The 20,018-nt window shown below is 55.6% G+C and overlaps 1 protein-coding gene and 1 long non-coding RNA gene across 3 annotated transcripts in view; one reads left to right on the top strand and one right to left on the bottom strand.

The window, feature by feature from the left end:
• Positions 1-20,018, top strand: part of PADI2 (peptidyl arginine deiminase 2) — a 46,900-nt gene that overhangs the window by 18,033 nt on the left and 8,849 nt on the right. The window contains exons 4-12 of one of the 2 annotated variants that reach the window (XM_039228969.1): positions 3,864-3,925; positions 6,802-6,919; positions 7,402-7,527; positions 13,620-13,798; positions 15,024-15,127; positions 16,069-16,180; positions 16,686-16,793; positions 19,559-19,645; positions 19,730-19,881. In XM_039228969.1, coding sequence (XP_039084900.1) covers positions 3,864-3,925; positions 6,802-6,919; positions 7,402-7,527; positions 13,620-13,798; positions 15,024-15,127; positions 16,069-16,180; positions 16,686-16,793; positions 19,559-19,645; positions 19,730-19,881 — 1,048 coding nt within the window. The remainder of the gene's footprint in view (positions 1-3,863; positions 3,926-6,801; positions 6,920-7,401; positions 7,528-13,619; positions 13,799-15,023; positions 15,128-16,068; positions 16,181-16,685; positions 16,794-19,558; positions 19,646-19,729; positions 19,882-20,018) is intronic. The other variant, XM_039228970.1, reaches the window with a different exon arrangement.
• On the bottom strand, positions 338-3,408 carry LOC120229762. Its single transcript, XR_005527837.1, has 3 exons — positions 3,336-3,408; positions 2,043-2,177; positions 338-406 (listed from the first exon to the last, which is right to left on the bottom strand). It is a non-coding gene; the product is annotated as an uncharacterized LOC120229762 (long non-coding RNA).

Below are 20,018 nucleotides of genomic sequence, written 5' to 3'. Positions count from 1 at the left end.
TGTCAGCACAGAGCCCGATGTGGGGCTCGAGCTCACAAACCACGAGATCATGACCTGGGCTGAAGTCGGATGCTTAACCCACTGAGCCACCCAGGTGCCCCCCATTGAACCCTAGTTCTGTCCTGAGCCCGCGCTGAGCAGAGAGAGCCCTGGTTGTGGAGTAGACAGAAATAAGTCTAAGTTCTGGCTCTACCCCTTCAGCTGCATTGGGGCCGTCACCCCCCACCAAGCCTCTGGGTTCTCACTGCCCAGTGGGGTTCACCGCGCGCTGTGCTCACAGGAATCCGATGGGATGGTGTGTGCAAAGATGCTCACTCGGGACTTTTTCTCCCTCTGCTTAGCGGGAGCCACACTTTCGCTCTGCCTGGGCCAAGCTGAAGATCCTTATTGTCCCTCAGTTTTCCCCCTGCGATTTGGAAATAAACCCATGGCGCTGTTGGCCAAACCAGGTCTCGGCTCCCGGTCCCGCCGAGGACTTGCTATGTGACCTTACCAAGTAGCCCACCCCTCTAGCTTCACGTCTTCCCAGCTGTAGAATGAAGGCTTCGGGGCCCTGTGGTCCCCAAGGATCTTCAAGACCCCAGATAGGGCTGATTAGCAAACACACACACACACACACACACACACACACACACACACACACCCTTAAGGGGAATGTGGGAAGGGAGAGACAGGAGAGGAAGAATGGGCTCCTCCTTGCTGTTGTCCTGGCAACAGGATTTAAGTTTTAGCGTCAACCTAAGGACCTCGTTCCTTGTGCCCCTTACCCAGGGCCTAGGATGACTGCCCTAGTTGGCTGTGGGGGAGAAAGCCCTTCTTCCCCACTGCACCCCGGGCTGCCCAGTTACATAACAAGGCCGGGCACCCAGCCACTTGCCACGGGGGCCAGGGCCCTGCCAAGATGCTTATGCCTCTGTGTCAAGCCTGCAGCCTCAGTGTCTAGATTCTCGGGGCAGACTACCTTGAACCCCGTCCCAGTGACATTTCCCATAAATCTGCCCCACACCCCAGGTGCCACCTGACACCTTGGGGCTATTCTGGGGAGCTGAGGTAGGATTCAGAGCCTCTGGGAAATGTCGTCTGAAGATTAGACGCCCCGAAACAGATGTCCTCTCTTCTCCTCCCCCCACCCCGCCCTCAGGGGAAGACAGAGCTATCTCAAGAGGGCAGAGCTCTGGGTGGGTCATGAGAGGACTATTCTCTGTCCCTACAAGGATCATCCCATCAGAATCTAGTTAAATTGGACTTTGGAGGAAGCTTTGAAGGGGAGAAGTCCTCGGGTTGGGAGGCGGGTGATAAGTGGGGGTGATAAGGGGGCCTGGGATGCCTGAATATTCTAACAGGAAGTCAGTGAGACAGTCTGATGCTAACCAATCAAGGAAGAGGCACAAAGCATATTACGGAGATTGCCTCAGGCAGGTGAGGGGATGGGGTAGACAGGAAACGGCTGTTTTTCTTTAGAAGCTGTTTGGTGCTACTTGCATTTTTCGCATTATGTGCAAATAGGACATCGATAAACAGTTTTAACTTCAGGAATTTGTCATCAGGTAAACCACAGTTAGGTGCCTCATCACTTCTCTCCTGTGATCCGCTGCTCTCATGGACCCACCACCGCCATGGTGGGGCGCCACCTTGACCCCAAGATGAAAGCCACAGGGCTGCCAGGGTGGGGGCGTGGCCAGCCGCTCTGGGAATGACCTCAAAGGGAGCAAGTCTTGGGTCTTTGAAGGCGGAATTGGGTTTCAGAAACAGCCCAAGGAGGAGATCGGGCTGAGCCAGTGGAGGAAACAGACCAGGGCCAGGGGTCTGGCATCGGAGGCCCAAGAGGGATGCCGGGTTCTGCACTGTCTGAGGACATCATGGTCACTGCCCTGCCGGGTGCCTCGGTTTTCTCATCTGTATGGTGGGTGGGGGTGGCAGGGTGAGTGATAATGCCTCCCTGCGTGGCACGCCCTCTGCCTCTGGCACAGGGAACCGGCGCGCGCGCGCGCTCACACACACACACACACACACACACACACACACACACGACAGATTGTTACCTTGAAAAGCAAAGAGAGGGATTCCGGAAGGAGGCGGGGCCTGTGGCTGGTTCTCGGGGGCGGAGCTCCGGGAAGCCGACCTCCCCGAAAGGCAGCGCTGACTGGGGCGTGTCCCGCTGGACCGTTCACGGAGGTCTGGGAGACAAAACACTTTACCCCCTGCACCACTTTGTCCCTAGCATCCTTACCCTGCGCCTCCAGGTTATCTCTGAGGCTGGGTCTGCTCACCTGTACAACGGCAACAGTAACATATACGCCACGGGACTGAGGACTCCAGGGCAGGCGCTGGGCCCTGAACGCCCCCCTCCCCCACCCCCACCCCCGTCCCCATGCCTGGTTTAGTACCTAGAATATAGTGAATAATCAACAAAGTAGAATATAGTGGATGATCCGCTGAGCAGATGGGATTGGCGGGAGAAGCTCACCTAATCATGCCCTATAGCACCTGGCATCCCTAGGGAGGCAGAGGTGGGGACCCTGGGGTGCTGCCTGTCCCAAGGACCAAGTACCCTCAGAGCTTCCCCTGCCCTGCCTCCTTCTAGACCCAGAAAGACCACATTCAGGGAATCGGGCTCTGGGCAAAGGGAAGACTTGTAATCCCCGGGGTGAGCTGCCTCAGGAAAGGTGACATCAGTGTCCAGTGTCCTGGGCCAGGACCCTCCTCCCCACGAGCCAGGGAGAGAGCCTGCCTGCCAAGGGGACAGACGAGGAATGCCTTCATTCCCACCCAGCTCCCGCCTCTGTCCAAGTCATGCTCAACGTGGGGCCGAGCCCATGGGCACTTCCAGGATCCGGACTGGCTCACCCCATTATGTGACACTCCCTTCATCTTGGGACAACTCCCCTGCCCCCCCCACCCCATTAGTCTCTAACTCGGGGGCCATTTGGCAATATCTGGGGACATTTTCATGGCTGAAATTGGGGGATGTTCCTGGCATCCAGCAGGTGGAGGCCAAGGATGCTGTTAAACATCCCCCGGTGCACAGGATGGTCCCGCAACGAGGCATCCAGCTCGAAATGTCCATCGTGCCTCTACTGTTGCGATTAGTACACCTCCTCTTACTAGAAAGGGCCCCATTTTGCAGGTAAAGAAATGAGGGCTCAGAGAGCCTGTCTAACCTGCCCAAAGTCACACAGCTTGTAAGCAGAAAAGCAGGGTTCGAACCCAGCACCGTCTTGACCCTAAATCTTGGGTTCCTTTCACTGCCCCACGCAGTTTCCATGACACGTGTCCCCAGGACGGGTCTGAGGACATAAAACGCCCCTTCCCCCAGAGAAAGAATAAACAGAGACCTCGCCCTGAATCTTCTGTCAGACAACCTGGTTCTCGGGCACCCTGAGATGGAGAGGGGTTGGGGACCCGGTTTCCTGCCCACAGTAGAACACTGGCGGGAGGCGGATGTTCTAGAAGAGATGGCGCACAAACGCGCGTGTGTGCGCACCACCGGGGCAGAGGACGGGAAAGGCAGTCAGGAGCCCCTGTGAAAGTTTTCAAACTATGAGCTTCCGATCTGACCAAACACGGTGTGTGCCCCGGTTCTACTAACGCACCTGTTCACCCAGGGCAGGTGACTTGGCCCCTCTGAGCCACGGCGCCTAGATCCGTGTGTAGTGAGGCGCATCCCGCCCACCGCATCCCGCCCCCCGCCCAAACGGGGTCTGCGGGGGCGTTGAGGCAGGGGGTTGGGTCAGATGACCTCAGCGAGGCCTGCCCCTTCCAGGGACCCAGCGTAGGTGTGACGCACGGGTCTTCCTCTGGGCCCTGGTCCTGCCCCACCTGGCCTGGCAGGCTCAGCAACTCACCGGTGTGTCTGTCCCCAGAGATCTCCCTGGATGTGGACGCAGACCGGGACGGCGTGGTGGAGAAGAACAACCCAAGAAAGGTACCTAGTTACCAGGGCAGACGGGGCCGCCCGGGGGGGGGGGGGGGGAGCGCCCCAGGGGGCAGAGCCCCAAGATGGGTCCCGTAGCCCTCCCAGCAAACACAGATGAGGAGACTGAGGCCCAGCGTAGGCTCCCACACCCGGCACACCCAGGGCAGAGCCCACGGGGGAGCCGAGCTCCTGAAAGCAATGGCTACAGAGCCCTTTCCTGAGTCTCAGTCCCCCCACCCACAGGATGGAACACCAATTCGTGGAAATAATGACAGCCCTGCCATTGTGCCTTTTTTTTTTTTTTTTTTTTTAATTTTAGAACTGAATGAGGGGGACTGTCAGGAGCAAAAGGTTGCATTAATCCTTCTCAGTTCAAGGCATTTTTTTTTTCATTTGAGAGAGAGAGAGAGAGAGAGCACACGAGCAAGTGAGGGGAGGGGCCAGAGGGACACAGAGAGAGAGAGAGAGAGAGAGAGAGAGAGAGAGAATCTTAAGCAGGCTCCACTCTTAGCTCAGAGCCCAACACAAGGGCTCGACCCCAAGACCCTAGGATTGTGACCTGAGCTGAAATCAAGAGACCAAGAGTTGGATGCTCAACCGACTGAGCCCCCTAGGCGCCCGTGCATGTTATTTTTCATGATGTGCACACCATGCCTCTCTTGTTCTACTCATGCATGCATTCACTCATCATTCATTCATTTATTCTCTTTGATCCTGCATTCCACACTCCCATCCTGCTCCCCCACAGAGGACCATTTTAACAGGTTCAAGGTGTTTCTTTCTGTTCTCACCATTCTTTTTTTCTTTTCTTTTTTTCCTTTTCTTTGTTTCGAGAGAGACAGAGACAGCACAAGTGGGAGAGGGGCAGACAGAGGGAGGGAGAGAGAGAGACAGAGAGAGAGAGAATCCCAGGCAGGCTCTGTACTGTCAGTGCAGAGCCTGATGTGGGGCTCGAACCCACGAACTGTGAGATCACGACCTGAACCGAAACCAAGGGTCAGACGCTTAACCAACTGAGCCCCCCAAGTGCCCCTCTATTCTCATGATCCTCATAGAATACACAGCGTGGTGGGGGCGCAGGTACTTCTAACTTGAGTAGACAGCCATGTGTCCCCATTTCATTCTGCTTCGTCCTTTTCCCTCAAGCCAGCTTTTCAACTCTGCTGGTTTTGCCCTGTGTGTATCCAGGCGGTTTACTCCTATTTTCCATTTCCTCCCCTTCTACATCCCTGACATTTTTGCCGTGGACGTATGTTACTTTTATAAAAACAACATAAAGCCTGTTTTAAATTATATGTAGACGGGCACCTTAAAAATTTCAAGGATTACAGGGGTGCCTGGGTGGCTCAGTAGGTTAAGCGTCTGACTTCGGCTCAGGTCATGATCTCACGGTCCGTGGGTTCGAGCCCCGCGTCGGGCTCTGTGCTGACAGCTAGCTCAGAGCCTGGAGCCTGTCTTAGGATTCTGTGCCTCCCTCTCTCTCTGACCCTCCCCTGTTCATGCTGTCTCTCTCTCTTTCTTAGAAATAAATAAAACATTAAAAAAAATTTTTTTTTAATTTCAAGGATTATAGCCCAGAGAGAAGCCTGGGTCCTGGCAGCCAGCCCCAGACTCTGTATGTCTCCAGATGGGACGGCCTCCCTCCTGCCAGGGAGCCCCCTCCCCCCTGGCTCCTCCATGGGCGCTACCCCGGCCCTGCCTCCTGGAGGCAGCCGGCTGCCAGGAGACGGCCAGTCTGCATCCGTGGCCAAGCCACGTGACAGTAGACTCCACGGAGGCCTCTGTGGCATCCAGTCTCCCCCAAGGACCTCTGCGGCCTTGGTGAAGTCGCCCAGTCCCCGTGGGCCCGAGTGGACTCAGGCTCTCTCCATCTGGGCCCGTGAAGTTGCACATTTCCTCCGCCTGTCCCATAAGTATTTGTTGGGCACCTCTGATATTCCTGCTCAGGTGCCAGGGCCGCGTGACAGAAAGGCCGCCACTGCCTTGGGGACACACACCATCCAGTGAAGGGGGCAAGGTGGGGGGGTAGGGGGGGCACAGTAAGCAGAGTGACGTGAGTAGCCGTTTCATCACAATTGTCCCAAGTCCATCCCCAGAAAGGACGTGTAAGGTACTGGAGCATCAGAAGGGCTCCCTTTGATGGCCATGCCCCAACCAGAAGGAGGAGTGGGGGGCTGGCCAGGTTAGGGGAGACAGACGGTGCTGTGAGCACAGGGATGCCGACGGGCACAGGCCTGAGAGCGGGGGGAGCGAGCGGGGGGGGGGGACAGAAGGCGAGCCGGCCAGTCTCACCTGGCCTTGCAGCCTTCGGTGAGGGACTGGGGCTGTTAAGTGCACAGGGAGCCCCTGGCAGGGCTCAAAGCAGGAAGGCAACATGATCGGGTTGGAGATTGTTCCAGAACAGCCCTGGCCGCACCATAGAGAGCGGATCACCTTGCAGGTCCCATTCGGAGCACTCAGCATGTCTGCAAACAGCTGGGTGTCCGTCCCTCCAGGCATCCCCCACCCGCCCTCGATCCCCGGCAGGGACTTGAGAGCCTAGCATAGGACGTCGCTCCTGCTGGCGTCTCTGGCCTCCCTCTGTCGCCTGCCTCCACCTTCTCCAGGCACAGGCACACCAGCCACGAGACTCATAAAGGCCCCGGTCAGACTTCCTGTCTCTGCCACCGTCCCCTCCCTGAGCTAACCTCCGGAGCTTCCGCTGACCCTCTCCGGGCGTCAGATGTGGGGTTCGCATCTGCCAGGTCACCCCCACCCCCTGACGAGTGCTGGCTGCTCTCACCTGTCAGCCCGGGGCTGGGTCTCCGGTGGCCCGTGCGTCCGCAGTGGCACCGGAAACCAGAAGGTAGACAAGAAGGCAGTGACCTGACCCCCTGCCAATGCAGGCATCCTGGACCTGGGGCCCTGAGGGCCAGGGGGCCATCCTGCTGGTGAACTGTGACCGAGACACACCCTGGCTGCCCAAGGAGGATTTGAGCGACAATAAGGTCTACAGCAAGGAAGGTACCAGCGGGCCCCGCGCTCGGGGTGGGGGGCAGGGCGGAGCAATGCAAACCCTGGTGTTCTGTCCTGGGCTGGGTCAAGGCGGAGGCCGGAGCGCCCCTCAGCCCCCCGGGGACCGGAGCGCCCCTCAGCCCCCCGGGGTGTGGGGATTCAAATAGCCACTCTTGCTAAAAACAAAAACAAAAACACAAAACAGAAGACAAAGCCATGAATGTGGTTCAGCTGGAACCATGTTTTTTAGGAGTTATACGGACACACACACCTAGGTAACGGACTGGAAGGAAATTCCCAAAAGGTTATAGGAGATCATGGCGTTGGAGGTGATAACCACATTTTATGCTTTTCTATAGTTTCCACAACACACATGTTGGGGGTTTTTTCTGACTTGATGGGAAAAGTGATAGGTTATTTGTGATCCAACGTTCCAGCCACACGTCTTAATTCTAACCTCCTGGTGTCCCCCCGCCCCCTGCCCGCCACAGACCTTAAGGACATGTCCCAGATGGTCCTGCGGACCAAAGGCCCAGACCACCTCCCGGCGGGGTACGAGATCGTTCTCTACATTTCCATGACGGACTCGGACAAAGTGGGCGTGTTCTACGTGGAGAGTGAGTGACCCCTGCCTTTCCGAAAGTTTCCATCCATTCGGTGCTCACTGAGCTGTCCTCACAGGGGCCCAGCTCTGCCCTCCACCCTCCCCAGACGCGCCCCGCCCCCCAGCAGTTATGGCCCCTGCAGATACAGGTGACTAGAGATGGCCAGGGTCGGCCTCTTAGAAATACGCACTGGGAGGGGCGCCTGGGTGGCTTAGTTGGTTAAGCTTCCGACTTTCTCTTAGGTCATGATCTCGCTGTTTGTGGGTTCGAGCCCCGCGTCGGGCTCTGTGCTGACTGCCACCTCAGAGCCTGGAGCCTGTTTCAGTCTGTGACTCCCTCTCTCTCTGACCCTCCCCTGCTCACGCTGTCTCTCTCTCTCTCTCCTAGAAATAAATAAAACATTTAAAAAAAAAAAAAAGAAAGAAAGAAATAGCCACTGGGAGCACTCTTGTCCTGTGAACTTAGGAGGCCCCAGGGATAAGCCTCTCCTCCCGCAAAGGAGCTGGTAGCGATGCAGGTCTGTGTACAGCCTAGAGTCCCTTCTTCCCCATGAACCAGCGGGGGAAGGGCTTTCGAGGTCCATCTTTTCCAGAGCCTTCATAATACCCACCCATCACTTCCCTGCATGTTTTCTGCCCATCTCAGATTCTCTGGAGCTGAGAACAGCCTCCAACTTTTTTTTTTTAATGTTTATTTATTTTCAAAAGAAGGCGTGTACGTATGTAAGCAGGGCAGGGACAGAGAGAGGGGGTTACAGAGGATCCGAAGCAGGCTCTGCACTGACAGCAGTGAGCCCAATGCGGGGCTCGAACTCACAAACCGTGAGATCACGACATGGGCGGAAGTGAGACACTCAGCCGACTGAGCCACCCAGGCGCCCCACCTGCCTTCTAACTTCTAAAGGGTCTCCAAGGAGGTTCTGGGCATCCTTGCAGAACTGAGCTCTTGTTCCTCTTGATGGTGACAGGGCCCCCTGGGCCCCCGCTCGGTAGGGAACGTACTTCCGCCACAGACCTAGTCCTCACAGTAGGGAACAATAATACACAGTGACAGGGAACATCACGGGCAGAGGTGAGGCATCGCCAGCCCCGGTGGTCTGGGAAGGCTTCTCTGAGCAGGTGACATTTGAGCTGAGACCCAAATCAACAGTGAGGAGGAACCAGCCATTCGTGCGCTGAGAAAAGAGCATTCTAAGCAGAGGGAACAGCACATGCAAAGCAGAGAGGAGTGGACCAGCTCAGAGCGTGGGAGGAGCTAAAGGAAGACTAGAGTTGGGGGATGTGTTGGAGTCAAGGTCAGCGATCTGGGCGGGAGCCAGGGCATGCAGAGAAGCCTCAGATTTTATTCTGAGTGCAGTGGAAAGCCATTAGAGGGTTTTAAGCAAGAGACTGTCAAGACCTGATTTATATATTAAAAAGCTCTCTCAGCAAAATATTTTGCTTTGCGATTTGCCATGATGCAGGGTGGGGCTTCCCCTGTGTGCCCGGCGCTCTGGGGGACCCAGGATCTCCAGCCCTACCTCTGGAGCCCGCCTCTGGGCAGGCTCCCTAGAACCAGGGCAGTGGCCACGAAGAGCTGGTCACGGGGGCCCTGGACCCTCACTGCAGGGAGTGATTTAATGGGGACAGCAGTGGACAGCTGCCGCCCAGGGCCTGTCCTGCCTCCAATCCATGCTGGGCCCGGTTGGTGACCTCACGCAGGTTGGAATATCCCCAGAGCCAGGCCGGCTCTGCTGCCCCAGGGGGCCGGAGATGTTGATGTTTACCCCGTCCGGTCCAGGGTTGCCACAGCAAATGGGGCTTCCACCGGGGCAGGGCCCCCACCTGCGCCTCTCGACCGTGACATTGAATCGTGACGTGGGATGAGTTGCTCGTAGTGTCACCTGCACGTTATCGAGAGGGCCCTGTTTGTTAAGGGGAGTGGGTTGCCGTCCGGCCCCATAATCACATCGCGGCCCCACATGAGATGGGCCCCGAGCAGACAAGCGCCTTGAGACTCCGTTCCCGGGTCTGCCTTATCTGGGCTGCTGTCCTGCGGGGCAAGGGACTGGGGGAGGCATTCCTGACACAGCAGTGATTCCAGAACAATTTTCCACAAAATGTGGAATCTTGGAAAGAACAGATGGAGGGAAGGGAATAATCCATCTGTGACAGTTTTTTTTTTTTCTGCCGGGCAAACGTTTTCAGGGTTTGTGAAAATCTGAGCACGGCTGTGGGTGAGACTGGGTTGTGTCACATGAATGTGGTGTGTCACCTGTGTCCCCCAAGGGCCGGGAGCTGGGCTGGGGGCCCAGGGGCCCCAAGAGGAAGCGCTGGAGCCTGGGAGGTTCAAACCCTGGATCTCGGCGAGTCTACCCACGGGCCCACGCCTTGGGTTCATCTGGGACATGGGAACAGTGACAGACCCTCCTGTCCCTGCTCACAGTGGGGACCAAACAGGCATCAGGCACTCAGCGCAGTAGCCGGCCCACGGACTGTCTCTGTGCGGGGGCGGGGGGGCGCGTGCTGCTTCTGTTGGGATTATTCTGATGATTATTCATCACAGTCATGGCCACAGGCAGAGGCTTCCAGTGCCGTCAGGCAGACACAGGTGTCTGTGCTCCAGCTTCAGATTCTGCCCCAGGACCCCAGAGGTGGGGCCTGACCTCTTCCTACAAGGACATAGTGACCAGCTTGCCCCCAGTCCGCCCAGGACTTTCCTGGTTTTAACACCGAAAATCCCTGATCCTGGGAAACCCCTCAGCCCCAGGCAAACCAGGCTGGATGGTCACACTTTCTTTTTTTTTTTTTTTTTAATTTTTTTTTTTTAATGTTTTATTTATTTTTAGGAGAGAGAGAGAGACAGCGTGAGCAGGGGAGGGTCAGAGAGAGAGGGAGTCACAGGCTGAAACAGGCTCCAGGCTCTGAGCTGGCAGTCAGCACAGAGCCCGACGCGGGGCTCGAACCCACGAACTGCGAGATCATGACCTAAGCGAAAGTCGGACGCTTAACCGACTAAGCCACCCAGGCGCCCCCTGGATGGTCACACTTTCAAGGAGCCTCCTTGGGAGGTGGAATGGCTCCAAAGTGAGCAGAAGGGTTATGCCAAACCATACCACGCGCCGGCCAGTAGGGCCCTGCCTAGGGCCAAGGAGAGGTCAGGGTGGCTGGCACGCATGTGGCTGCTCCACAGAAGGCCATTGTCTGGTCCTGCAGAGAGAGCCAGCTGTGCTCAGGGGGCCTGCGCCAAGCTGGGGACAGGGCGGGGGTGGGGGGGTAGAGGAGGGTCCTTGGGACAGTGGCTAGACTGTTCCCACTGAGGAATCAAAATGCCTGGCACCGACCCAAGTCACCAGAAAGAGAGACATATAAATTGCGGGCCATTAGAGGGAGGATCCTACATGCCAATGGGCAAGAAGGTGTCCTTGCACCTGACCCAGCTACCTGGCCAGACCCCTTCCCTATCCAGGCCCAGGTGGAATGCCTGGCTGCCCAGAGCCCTGGGGAAGCTTTGGGGCTTTCTGCCAAGACAAGTCAGCTTCTGGGCCTGAGGTCTCTCTCCTGAGCATCAGCACAAGTGCAACCCGGGGGGGGTATGGGTGGGTCTGAGTGCCTAGAAGAGAACTTTCTTTTTTTTTTTTTTTTTTTAATTTTTTATTTATTTCTGAGAGAGAGAGACAGCGTGAGCAGGGGAGGGTCAGAGAGAGAGGGAGACACAGAATCTGAAGTAGGCTCCAGGCTCTGAGCTGTCAGCACAGAGCCGGACACGGGCCTCGAACCCACAAACTGTGAGATCATGACCTGAGCCAAAGTCAGACGCTCAACCTACTGAGCCACTCCGGTGTCCCTGGAAGAAAATTTTCTTAACCGTCTGGATCTACTTAGTGGCTAGGATGTGCTCAGGGCCCACGCCACTGCTTCTGTGTCGTGCCGTGATGAGCTCCTTGGCATGTCCAGTGTCTGAATCTATCTGCCTCATTTCTGGGGCCCATGCAAGGCAAGGTGAGGTGAAGTGTTATTTCTTTGCCTTCTGTTCATAAGCCGTTCAATGAAAAGGCCCTGAGGTTTGCAGAAAGGGCTGTGCCAACTCATTCACGGGCTCTTGTGATATTGATGCCAACAGGTCCAGCTGTGTGACTGATGGTTGCCCAGGTTACTGGGTTTCCCTCACTTGCTGATGCTGTGTCATTTTATCCTGCGATGACCTTGTGACGTCACCTTTGTTATCCCCACTTAACAAATGGGTAAACTGAGGCTCGGGGAGGTTAAGTGAACCCCGTAAGGTTTCACTGCTTGTAAAGCTAGAACGGTACTTGAACCCAGGTCTCTCAGACTCCCTTCACAAAGGGAACCTGCCCTCAGCAGATGTATAACCAGGATCTAGTTGAGCGTATTATCCTAATATGACGAACTGTCCTGAAACTGGGCTTTGGAGATTCCTCCATTTAATTTACAAGATTTTTTAATGTTTATTTATTTGAGAGAGAGAGAGACAGAGTGTGAGTGGGGGAGGGGCAGAGAGAGAGGGAGACACAGAATCCGAAGCAGGCTCCAGGCTCTGAGCTGTCAGCACAGAGCCCGACGCGGGACTCGAACCCACAAACTGTAAGCCGAAGTCGATGCTTAACCGACTGAGCCACCCAGGCGCCCCTTAATTTACAAGTTTTAATCAAGCACCCTATTTGAACCAGGACTATCCCAGTTACATGTTCTGACCCGTGAGTGACTGGTCATTAATCGTCACCATTGTTGTTGATGATGAGCACTAAGCTGAACCTGGTTCTGCCCTTCCAGCTCCGCAGGGGATAGAGAAACTCCTTCTGGAAGCTCTGGATAGGGTCCTACCTCCATGCCTTTGGCGATGCAAGTATCCCCTCTCCTCGCCGCATCCCACCCCTGCCACCCTCAAGGGCATCTCCAAGTCTCCCTTCCTCTGCTCACATGCTTCCCTCCCTTCCCCCCCCCCCCCCCCCCCCCCCCCCCCCCCCCCCCCCCCCCCCCCCCCCCCCCCCCCCCGCCGTTACCAGCCGGGATCTCTCTCCTGCAGCTCATTTATGACGTGTCCCACATCCGCGTTATCTTCTCATTGGCTGAGACAGAGCCAATGTCTCGTAGGCAGAGAGAGATGCCGCATCCTGACCACTTCTATCCTTCCCCAGACGCCCTTGCCCATGCTAGGAGCACAGTAGTGATTCAGTACATGTGCTCTGGCCAGAAAAATCTACAGGGCGTGGCGTGGAAGCCATTGGTTCATTCGGTAGATTGTTATTAAACATCGACATACGCTCCATTGGCACTGGGCCCAGCCGGCCTGTCTCTGCCCCTAGGTGACAGTCTCTCAGGGCCAACAGCTAAATGCCAAGATCACACTCCCTCAGAAAGTCTGTGATGGGCAAGGAGGGGGCCGCAGAGGCTCCACACACAGCCCCTGGCTCGGTCTCTGGGGGATCTGGGCAGAGTTCCCAGAAGGGACACAAATCAAGGCCTGGAAGGAAAGGAACAACTGTTCCCGGGGGAGGGAGGAGCACTGTGAAGAGCTGGGGGCCTCCGGTGGGGGCTCAGCACTGGAGAAGCCTGCCCCGCCACGGGAGGTACAGCCAGAGGCCACGGGTCTTCCCGCCAACCTGACTTCTGTTACACAGACAGGAATTTGGGGTACAAATGGACACCGCGGTGTTTTGTTCATTAATGGGGAAGGGAGATTGGGGTTCAGAATGACACATGAGTTTGAGTCCCAGCTTGGCCGCTTCCTGGCTGTGTGACCTCAGACAAGCCACATCCCCATTCCGAGACTCGATCTCCTTGCCTGTAACGTAGGAACGTAATATCCTTCCTCAACACCGCTAGCTGCTCAGTCATCATCTGCTCCCATTTTGTGTTCGACGTGCAGGCGAGAGTTAGCTCCTTTTGTAGACGAGGAAGCCCGAAGCCAGAGAGGTTGTCTGGTTCTGCACCACGTTCAAGTGCGACATCGACCAGGCCGTGGCCCTCCTGGTGGCATTTTCTGCTTGTGCTTTTCTCCCTGTGTCTAGAGGACCAGTTGCACTGCCATCCTGTCCCCCGCCCCGCTGACCCCTGCCCTCCCTGGTGGGGGCGGGGACCTGACGTCGGCCCTCCTCCCTCCAGACCCTTTCTTCGGCCAGCGTTATGTCCACATCCTGGGCCGCCAGAAGCTCTACCACGTGGTCAAGTACACGGGCGGCTCCGCGGAGCTGCTGTTCTTCGTGGAAGGCCTGCGTTTTCCCGACGAGGGCTTCCCGGGGCTGGTGTCCATCCACGTCAGCCTGCTGGAGTACATGGCCGAGGTGAGGGCTCCCGGCCTCCGCCATGACGGGCCAACCCTGGGACCGGGTGGAGTCCTTCCAGAGGGCCAGTCTTGAGGCCCCACTGTGCTCCACTCCCCTCCAAGCACCAAGAGGGGGTGGCCCAAGCTTGGAGACCCACTTGCCCCCCACCACCCACACGGGTCTGCCCTCCCCGCTGTCAGTTCCAGACCACCGCGGGCCAGGACACAGAGGACTCTGTAGAAGGCGAGGCTGCATCTAGCTCAGATTTATGAGAACAGGCTCTGGAGTCCGACTGCCCAGCTTCGAGCCCTTGGGACACGGGGCAGGTGAATTTGCCCCCCGTGCCTTCGTTTCCCCATGGATAAAACAAACGGCAGAAGTGTCTCCTTTTGGTTGCAAGCAGCCAGGCTTGTAGGAACGCATTCACAGTGCGCCCTCAGTTCCCTCAGAAGAAAGGCAGGAAAGGTGGTGTTAGCGGAACAGGGTAAGGAGAGGGCTTCTGCTCCCACCTGTGCGTGGAGTAGCCTGACCATGGGGGTCTCAGCCCCCTACCACCTCCCCGCCACCAGCGGAAACCAGCAGAGATTCAAAAGGCAGACCCAGGCAGGAAAGGCGGGCAAGGCCCATAGCCCCGCCCACCCCCACCTTCTCCACCAAGGGCAGGTGCCCGTTTCCTATAGCTGTTCAAAGCCAACTACACAAAGGAACCCTGGAATTCGCTTCTTTTCCCTCAGGCTCCAGACAAGCTTTCTGAACCTCTCCTTAAAGAACAATCTAGACTTTGCAAGATTCCCCCAAACATTGAAAACGGTCACCTGTAGAAAAGGACAAGGTGCCCAGAGCAGAAGTGGAAGGCCCGGGGCTGGCTCGGCCAGCCTGAGGGCCAGTTTCAGGAAGAGGACTTTGATGAAGCAAGATCCGATGGTGGTTGAGAGTATGGTTGCAGCAACCTGACCACCTGGGTTCAAATCCAGGCTCTACCCCTCGTAGATCACGTGACTGTGGACAGCTCCATAACAGGTCTGTGACTAGAGGTCTGTGACTCAGTTTCCCCACCTGTAGAACCCCCCCGGGGTTGCAATAAGGCAGAAACGAGATGTCATATGTGATAGGACCACAGGACCCAGCACACAGCAAAGGCTCAACAAGTGTAGAATGGTTGTCAGTTTCACCCACTTTACAAGGCAGGCGTGAAAGGCACCCTGGCCAGACTTTGTGATCCCCTCCTTTGTCCCACGCCCAGGAGATTCCCCTGACTCCCATCTTCACGGACACCGTGGTGTTCCGGATTGCTCCGTGGATCATGACCCCCAACATCCTGCCTCCCTTGTCAGTGTTCGTGTGCTGGTAAGCAAGCAACGGGGCTGAAGCTGGGGCTTTGGGGGCAGGCAGACCCGAGTTCAGATCCTGGCTCTGTCATTTACCATCTGTGTGACCTTGAGCAACCCACGGGGCCTCCCTGTGCCTCCGTTTCTCTGACATGCTGACATCGCAGAGTCACTGTGGGCATTAAACAGAGCAGGCAAAGTATTAATCCAAGGTCTTGCTTGGTACAGTTGGTGCTTTAAATAGAATAGCCATCATTTCTTATCTCATTCTTGTCTTTTAATTTTTTTGATGTTTATTTATTTTGAGAGAGAGAGACAGTGTACAAGTGGGGGAGGGGAGGAGGGCAAGGGAGACACAGAATCCGAAGCAGCTCCAGGCTCTGAGCTGTCCGCACAGAGCCGGACGCAGGGCTTGAACTCACAAACCATGAGATCATGACCTGAGGCGAAGTTGCATGCTTAACACACTGAGCCGCTCAGGGCCCCTCTTTTCTCATTCGTGCCCACGTTGTCTGGTTAGGAACCTCCAATGCGTATTCAGTTCATTTTATGCAGCATTTTTTTTCAAGCATCTATTATGTGCTAGACAGGTGCAGCAAGATGAGAAACCAGGGAAAGCAATGCCTGCGTGGGTGGCGGCCATGACAAATGGGACCCTGAGGCCCTGGGCCTGTCCCCTGCCTCTAGGCTAGACATAGCTTTTCTTTGGAAATCTGGGAAGGTGGGGGCAAGAGGCCCCTTTCTCGTTTTATTTGTTTGTGACCTTGGCAAACGCCATGAGCAGAGCAGTTTGCTTGGCCTTGGCTCCCCCTTTGCAAAGGTCAATGTGGACACATTGGTGGCCTCGTCTGCCCAGCACAGCCCAGAGGTGCCAGCTGCTTGTCGCCACTGAGGTTGGACTGGCCCCTTGTCCTTCCTCACCCTTCCTTCTGGCCTCCCTCTCTTCCCCAAACTTCTCAGCATGAAGGACAATTACTTATTCCTGAAAGAGGTAAAGAACCTGGTTGAGAAAACCAACTGCGAACTGAAGGTCTGCTTCCAGTACGTAAACCGAGGTGACCGCTGGATCCAGGTGAGGAACTCCGGGCTGGGAGGGGTGTGGCCCGTGGCTATGCAAGAAGAGCTGGCTTCACGTCAGTGCCCTGGCACCCCGCAGCTCCTTTATGGGAGTTCTGCTACCAGCTCATACATGCACATGTGCACAGAGACATACATGTATAAGCTAATGCCCTGTAGCACTGCTTCTGATAGTAGCAAAAGACTGTAAAACAACCTAAATGTTCATTAACGGGGGACTGGGATATGGCACGATTGGGAGAGCCTTAACATGGAGTACTATACAACAGCCAAAAAGAAGCCAACATATATATACAGAATGCACTTCAAACAAAGGTGTTCCTTGCAAGAAAATGTACATAGGATGTTACTGATTGTGATTTAAGATATGAGAACAAAAATGTTTGGAGTGTGCAGAGACTATTTGAAGGAGGATATGTAAGGGACCACTGTCACTATTTGCTAGTGAAGAGAACTGGGGAGGTTGGCTCATCTGACAGCTCTCCTCGGTGTCCCTGCAGGATGAAGTTGAGTTTGGCTACATAGAGGCCCCCCACAAAGGCTTCCCTGTGGTCCTGGACTCCCCCCGAGATGGATACCTGAAGGACTACCCAATGAAGCAGCTGCTGGTGAGATGCTGAGCGCCACGTCGGCCTAAGGGGTGGGGGGAGCTCTAATTACACAGAATGGCCAGGAGACCTTGAGCATCCTTGACAATTTCGTCTATTGCCCAGCACCTCCATCTTCTCTGCAGAATGCATCAGCTGGGATAGAGACCTCCAAGGTCACGTCCTTGAAGAATGTTCTCATAGGAGAGTGTGACACTACCCCAGGGCCTGACACACCACACATGCTCAATAAATGTACTGTTGTTATCAGTTGCGCGCACTTGGGAAGGCAGGTGTGAAAAGCTATACCCTGACATGACTTTTTGATCCCCCCTAGATAAAAAGTTTTCTCATAGGAGAGTTTCCTCCCAGGAAATGGGAACTATGGGAAAGAGACAGGGCAGGGGCCTTAACTCCTGCCCCTGCCCCAGCCCCGGCTTGCAGAAAAATAAGTTCCAAAGAGGAAAACTATAGATAAGCGATTGTCAAAAATCATGGTTCCAACTTCCAAGCTCACTGAAGCTGTGGTTTTTAGTTTATGTGTATTTTTTGTTGTTGTTTTGTTTTGTTTTTGCTTAGAGAGAGAGTGTGGGGGAGGGGCAGAGGGAGAGAGAAGGAGAATCTCAAGACGGTTCCACAATGCAGATCCTGATACAGGGCTCAATCCCACAATCCTGGGATCGTGACCTGAGCTGACATCAACGAGCCATGCAGGTGCCCCAGTTTACACGTTTTTTAAAAGCAAGCGGACTCCCTGATTCTAGAGGCCATTACCAGCCCACTTACACCCTGAACCACTGGCAGAGTAAAACCTGTCTCTTTTGTCTTCACTTTCCACCCTGAACAGGCAGGGAAGGCTTGGACAGAGCAGGAAGCAGAGGGGGTAGGTCAGGGGGCTTTTCCCAAGGTCTCATGCAAGGCAGCCTGTCCTGGAGTCCTGAGAGGTTCACAGGGTCACACCTACTTCTTGAGAACCTCCCCTAACCTGGTGCCCTCACCGCGGGGAGATGGTAGAGCCTGGCCTCGCATCTTGTTCCCCCCACCCCAAGCGGCAAGCCGCTTAACCTCCTCAGCCTCAGTTTGCGCATCTGTAAATGGGGGTAGAAACGGTATTGTTGTGAAGATGGAAGGCACGTATGAGGCATCGTGCCGCACCCGACATAATGGTCATTATCAGCCGGCGTTACGGTTACCAGTCCATGGCCTTGGACATCACCCTTGGTGAGGACTGTCCACTTCTTCCCACGCTGCAAGGGGTAGAAACAAATCAGCAGCGGTTGCCGCAGGCATGAGAACCGAGGCCTCCCAGCTCTTGTTCTCGGCCTCTTCCCGGGTCGCCACCTGCCTTCAGTGTTCCAGGCCGGCCGGGTTCCAAGGCTCCGGGCTGCATTGTTCCCGGAGGCCCGGGCCAAACCCAGCTTTATGCCGCGTGCCTGCTCGCCTGTGTGATGCCGTAAAACCCAGCTGCTCCAGCGCCCGGCACGTCACGCCTTGCCATCTGGGGCTCCCGGGCGAGAAAGCGCTAAGCTTGCAGCCACCCACCGCACTGGGCACGGCCATCCCTTGAGCCCTCCGCTGGCCCAGGACAAGTCACATCTTCTCGCCCCATGATATTTTTTTTTTCTTACACAAGAATTTTTGTCAGGCAAGCTCAGTCCCAGCCCCAGTGCAAGTTTCCAAGCAAGGCCCCTATTTTTTCACCAAAAAGTCATGAAAGGAGCTTTAAAATTCAAGAGTCCCTGGGGTGATATTATGTGCCACCTCTAGTTTGTCGGAGCTCTGTGCTGAGAAGGATTCTGAGGCTACCTCTGGGCTCAGTGAACAAATACGGTTGGTTAGGAACTGGGGGTGTGGTCTATATGTCGCCTATCTGTCGTTCCTTCATGTATCGGTCTGCTTTTACAAAGTAAGGCTGCAGTAACAAACAACTCCCAAATCGTAGTGGCTAACAACTATTGGTCTGCGTAGTGCTTGCACTCAGTATGGGCTGTTGGTTGGTTATCCGCAGACCTGCTTCCTCCTACCTTCCCCATTCTAGAACCCAGGCTGCAGGGGCAGCCCCAGCCGGGGAAATGCCATTCTCCTAGCACAGGGAGAAGAGAAAAAGTTGGCAGGCGTATGCAATGGATCTTACAGCTTCTACTCTGAACTGGCCTGCGTAGCACTCACATTTCGGTGGCCAAAGTCACGTGATCAAGTCCAACCCTAGGCGGGGATTTCTATTCCTTCCACAGAGAGATACCACCTACCAGCAGTGACTCAGGATTCAAGGTCTTCTTACCAGGAAAAGGGTAGTGAGTTTCTGGGAACAATGATACAATCTACTATTGGATGCCTCTTTTTACAGATTGGGAAACTGAGGGTCAGATAAATGAAGCAATGAGTGGGGATTTCAAAAGCACAGAAGGTGAACTAACCCTGAAGTCACCAATATGTCTCTGTGTCTGAGAAAGAGAGGCATGGGGCGCCTGGGTGGCTTAGTCAGTTAAGCGTACGACTTTCACTCAGGTCATGATCTCACGGTTCGTGGGTTCGAGCCCCGCGTCAGGCTCTGTGCTGACTGCCAGCTCAGAGCCTGGAGCCTATTTCAGAGTCTGTATCTCCCTCTCTCTCTGACCCTCCCCTGCTCACGCTGTCTCTCTCTCTCTCCTAGAAATAAAAATATTAAAAAAAAAGAGAGAGAGAGAGGCATGTGCAGAGACCCAGTGCACACACACACTCCTACACACCTGTGCATGCCCACCCTTACACCAACGTGCTCACAAACCCAGCCTCCCCATGCCCAGCCCCTGCTCTTTGGTGGGAATAAGAAGACCGTGGGCAAGCGTCTAGACACTAAGTGCCCATGGCGGCAGATGGAAGGTGGTGAAAGAGTAAGTCATCAGGTGGTGGCTGAGCTGGGGGGCTGAGGACCCCTGGCTCCAGGAGACTAATGATGGGTGTGTGCCCCGTGCCAGGGCCCAGATTTCGGCTACGTGACCCGGGAGCCCCTCTATGAGCCTGTTACCAGCCTTGATTCCTTTGGGAACCTGGAGGTCAGTCCACCAGTGACCGTCAACGGCAAGACGTACCCTCTGGGCCGGATCCTCATTGGGAGCAGCTTTCCTCTGTAAGAGAAGTCAGGGTGCGGCGCGGGGAGCGGGGGTGGGGAAGTCGCTCTTTCTCTTTAGGAGTGGCCTGGGCCGCTCACACGCGGAGCGATCGACTGGGAGAATGAATCCCTTCCTCAACTCTGAAAAGATAACA

Source organism: Hyaena hyaena, unplaced genomic scaffold, assembly GCF_003009895.1.
Source record: "Hyaena hyaena isolate Hyena2069 unplaced genomic scaffold, ASM300989v1 scaffold_35, whole genome shotgun sequence".
NCBI classification, from domain to species: domain Eukaryota; kingdom Metazoa; phylum Chordata; class Mammalia; order Carnivora; family Hyaenidae; genus Hyaena; species Hyaena hyaena.
This window is presented reverse-complemented; position numbering and strand designations above follow the sequence as displayed.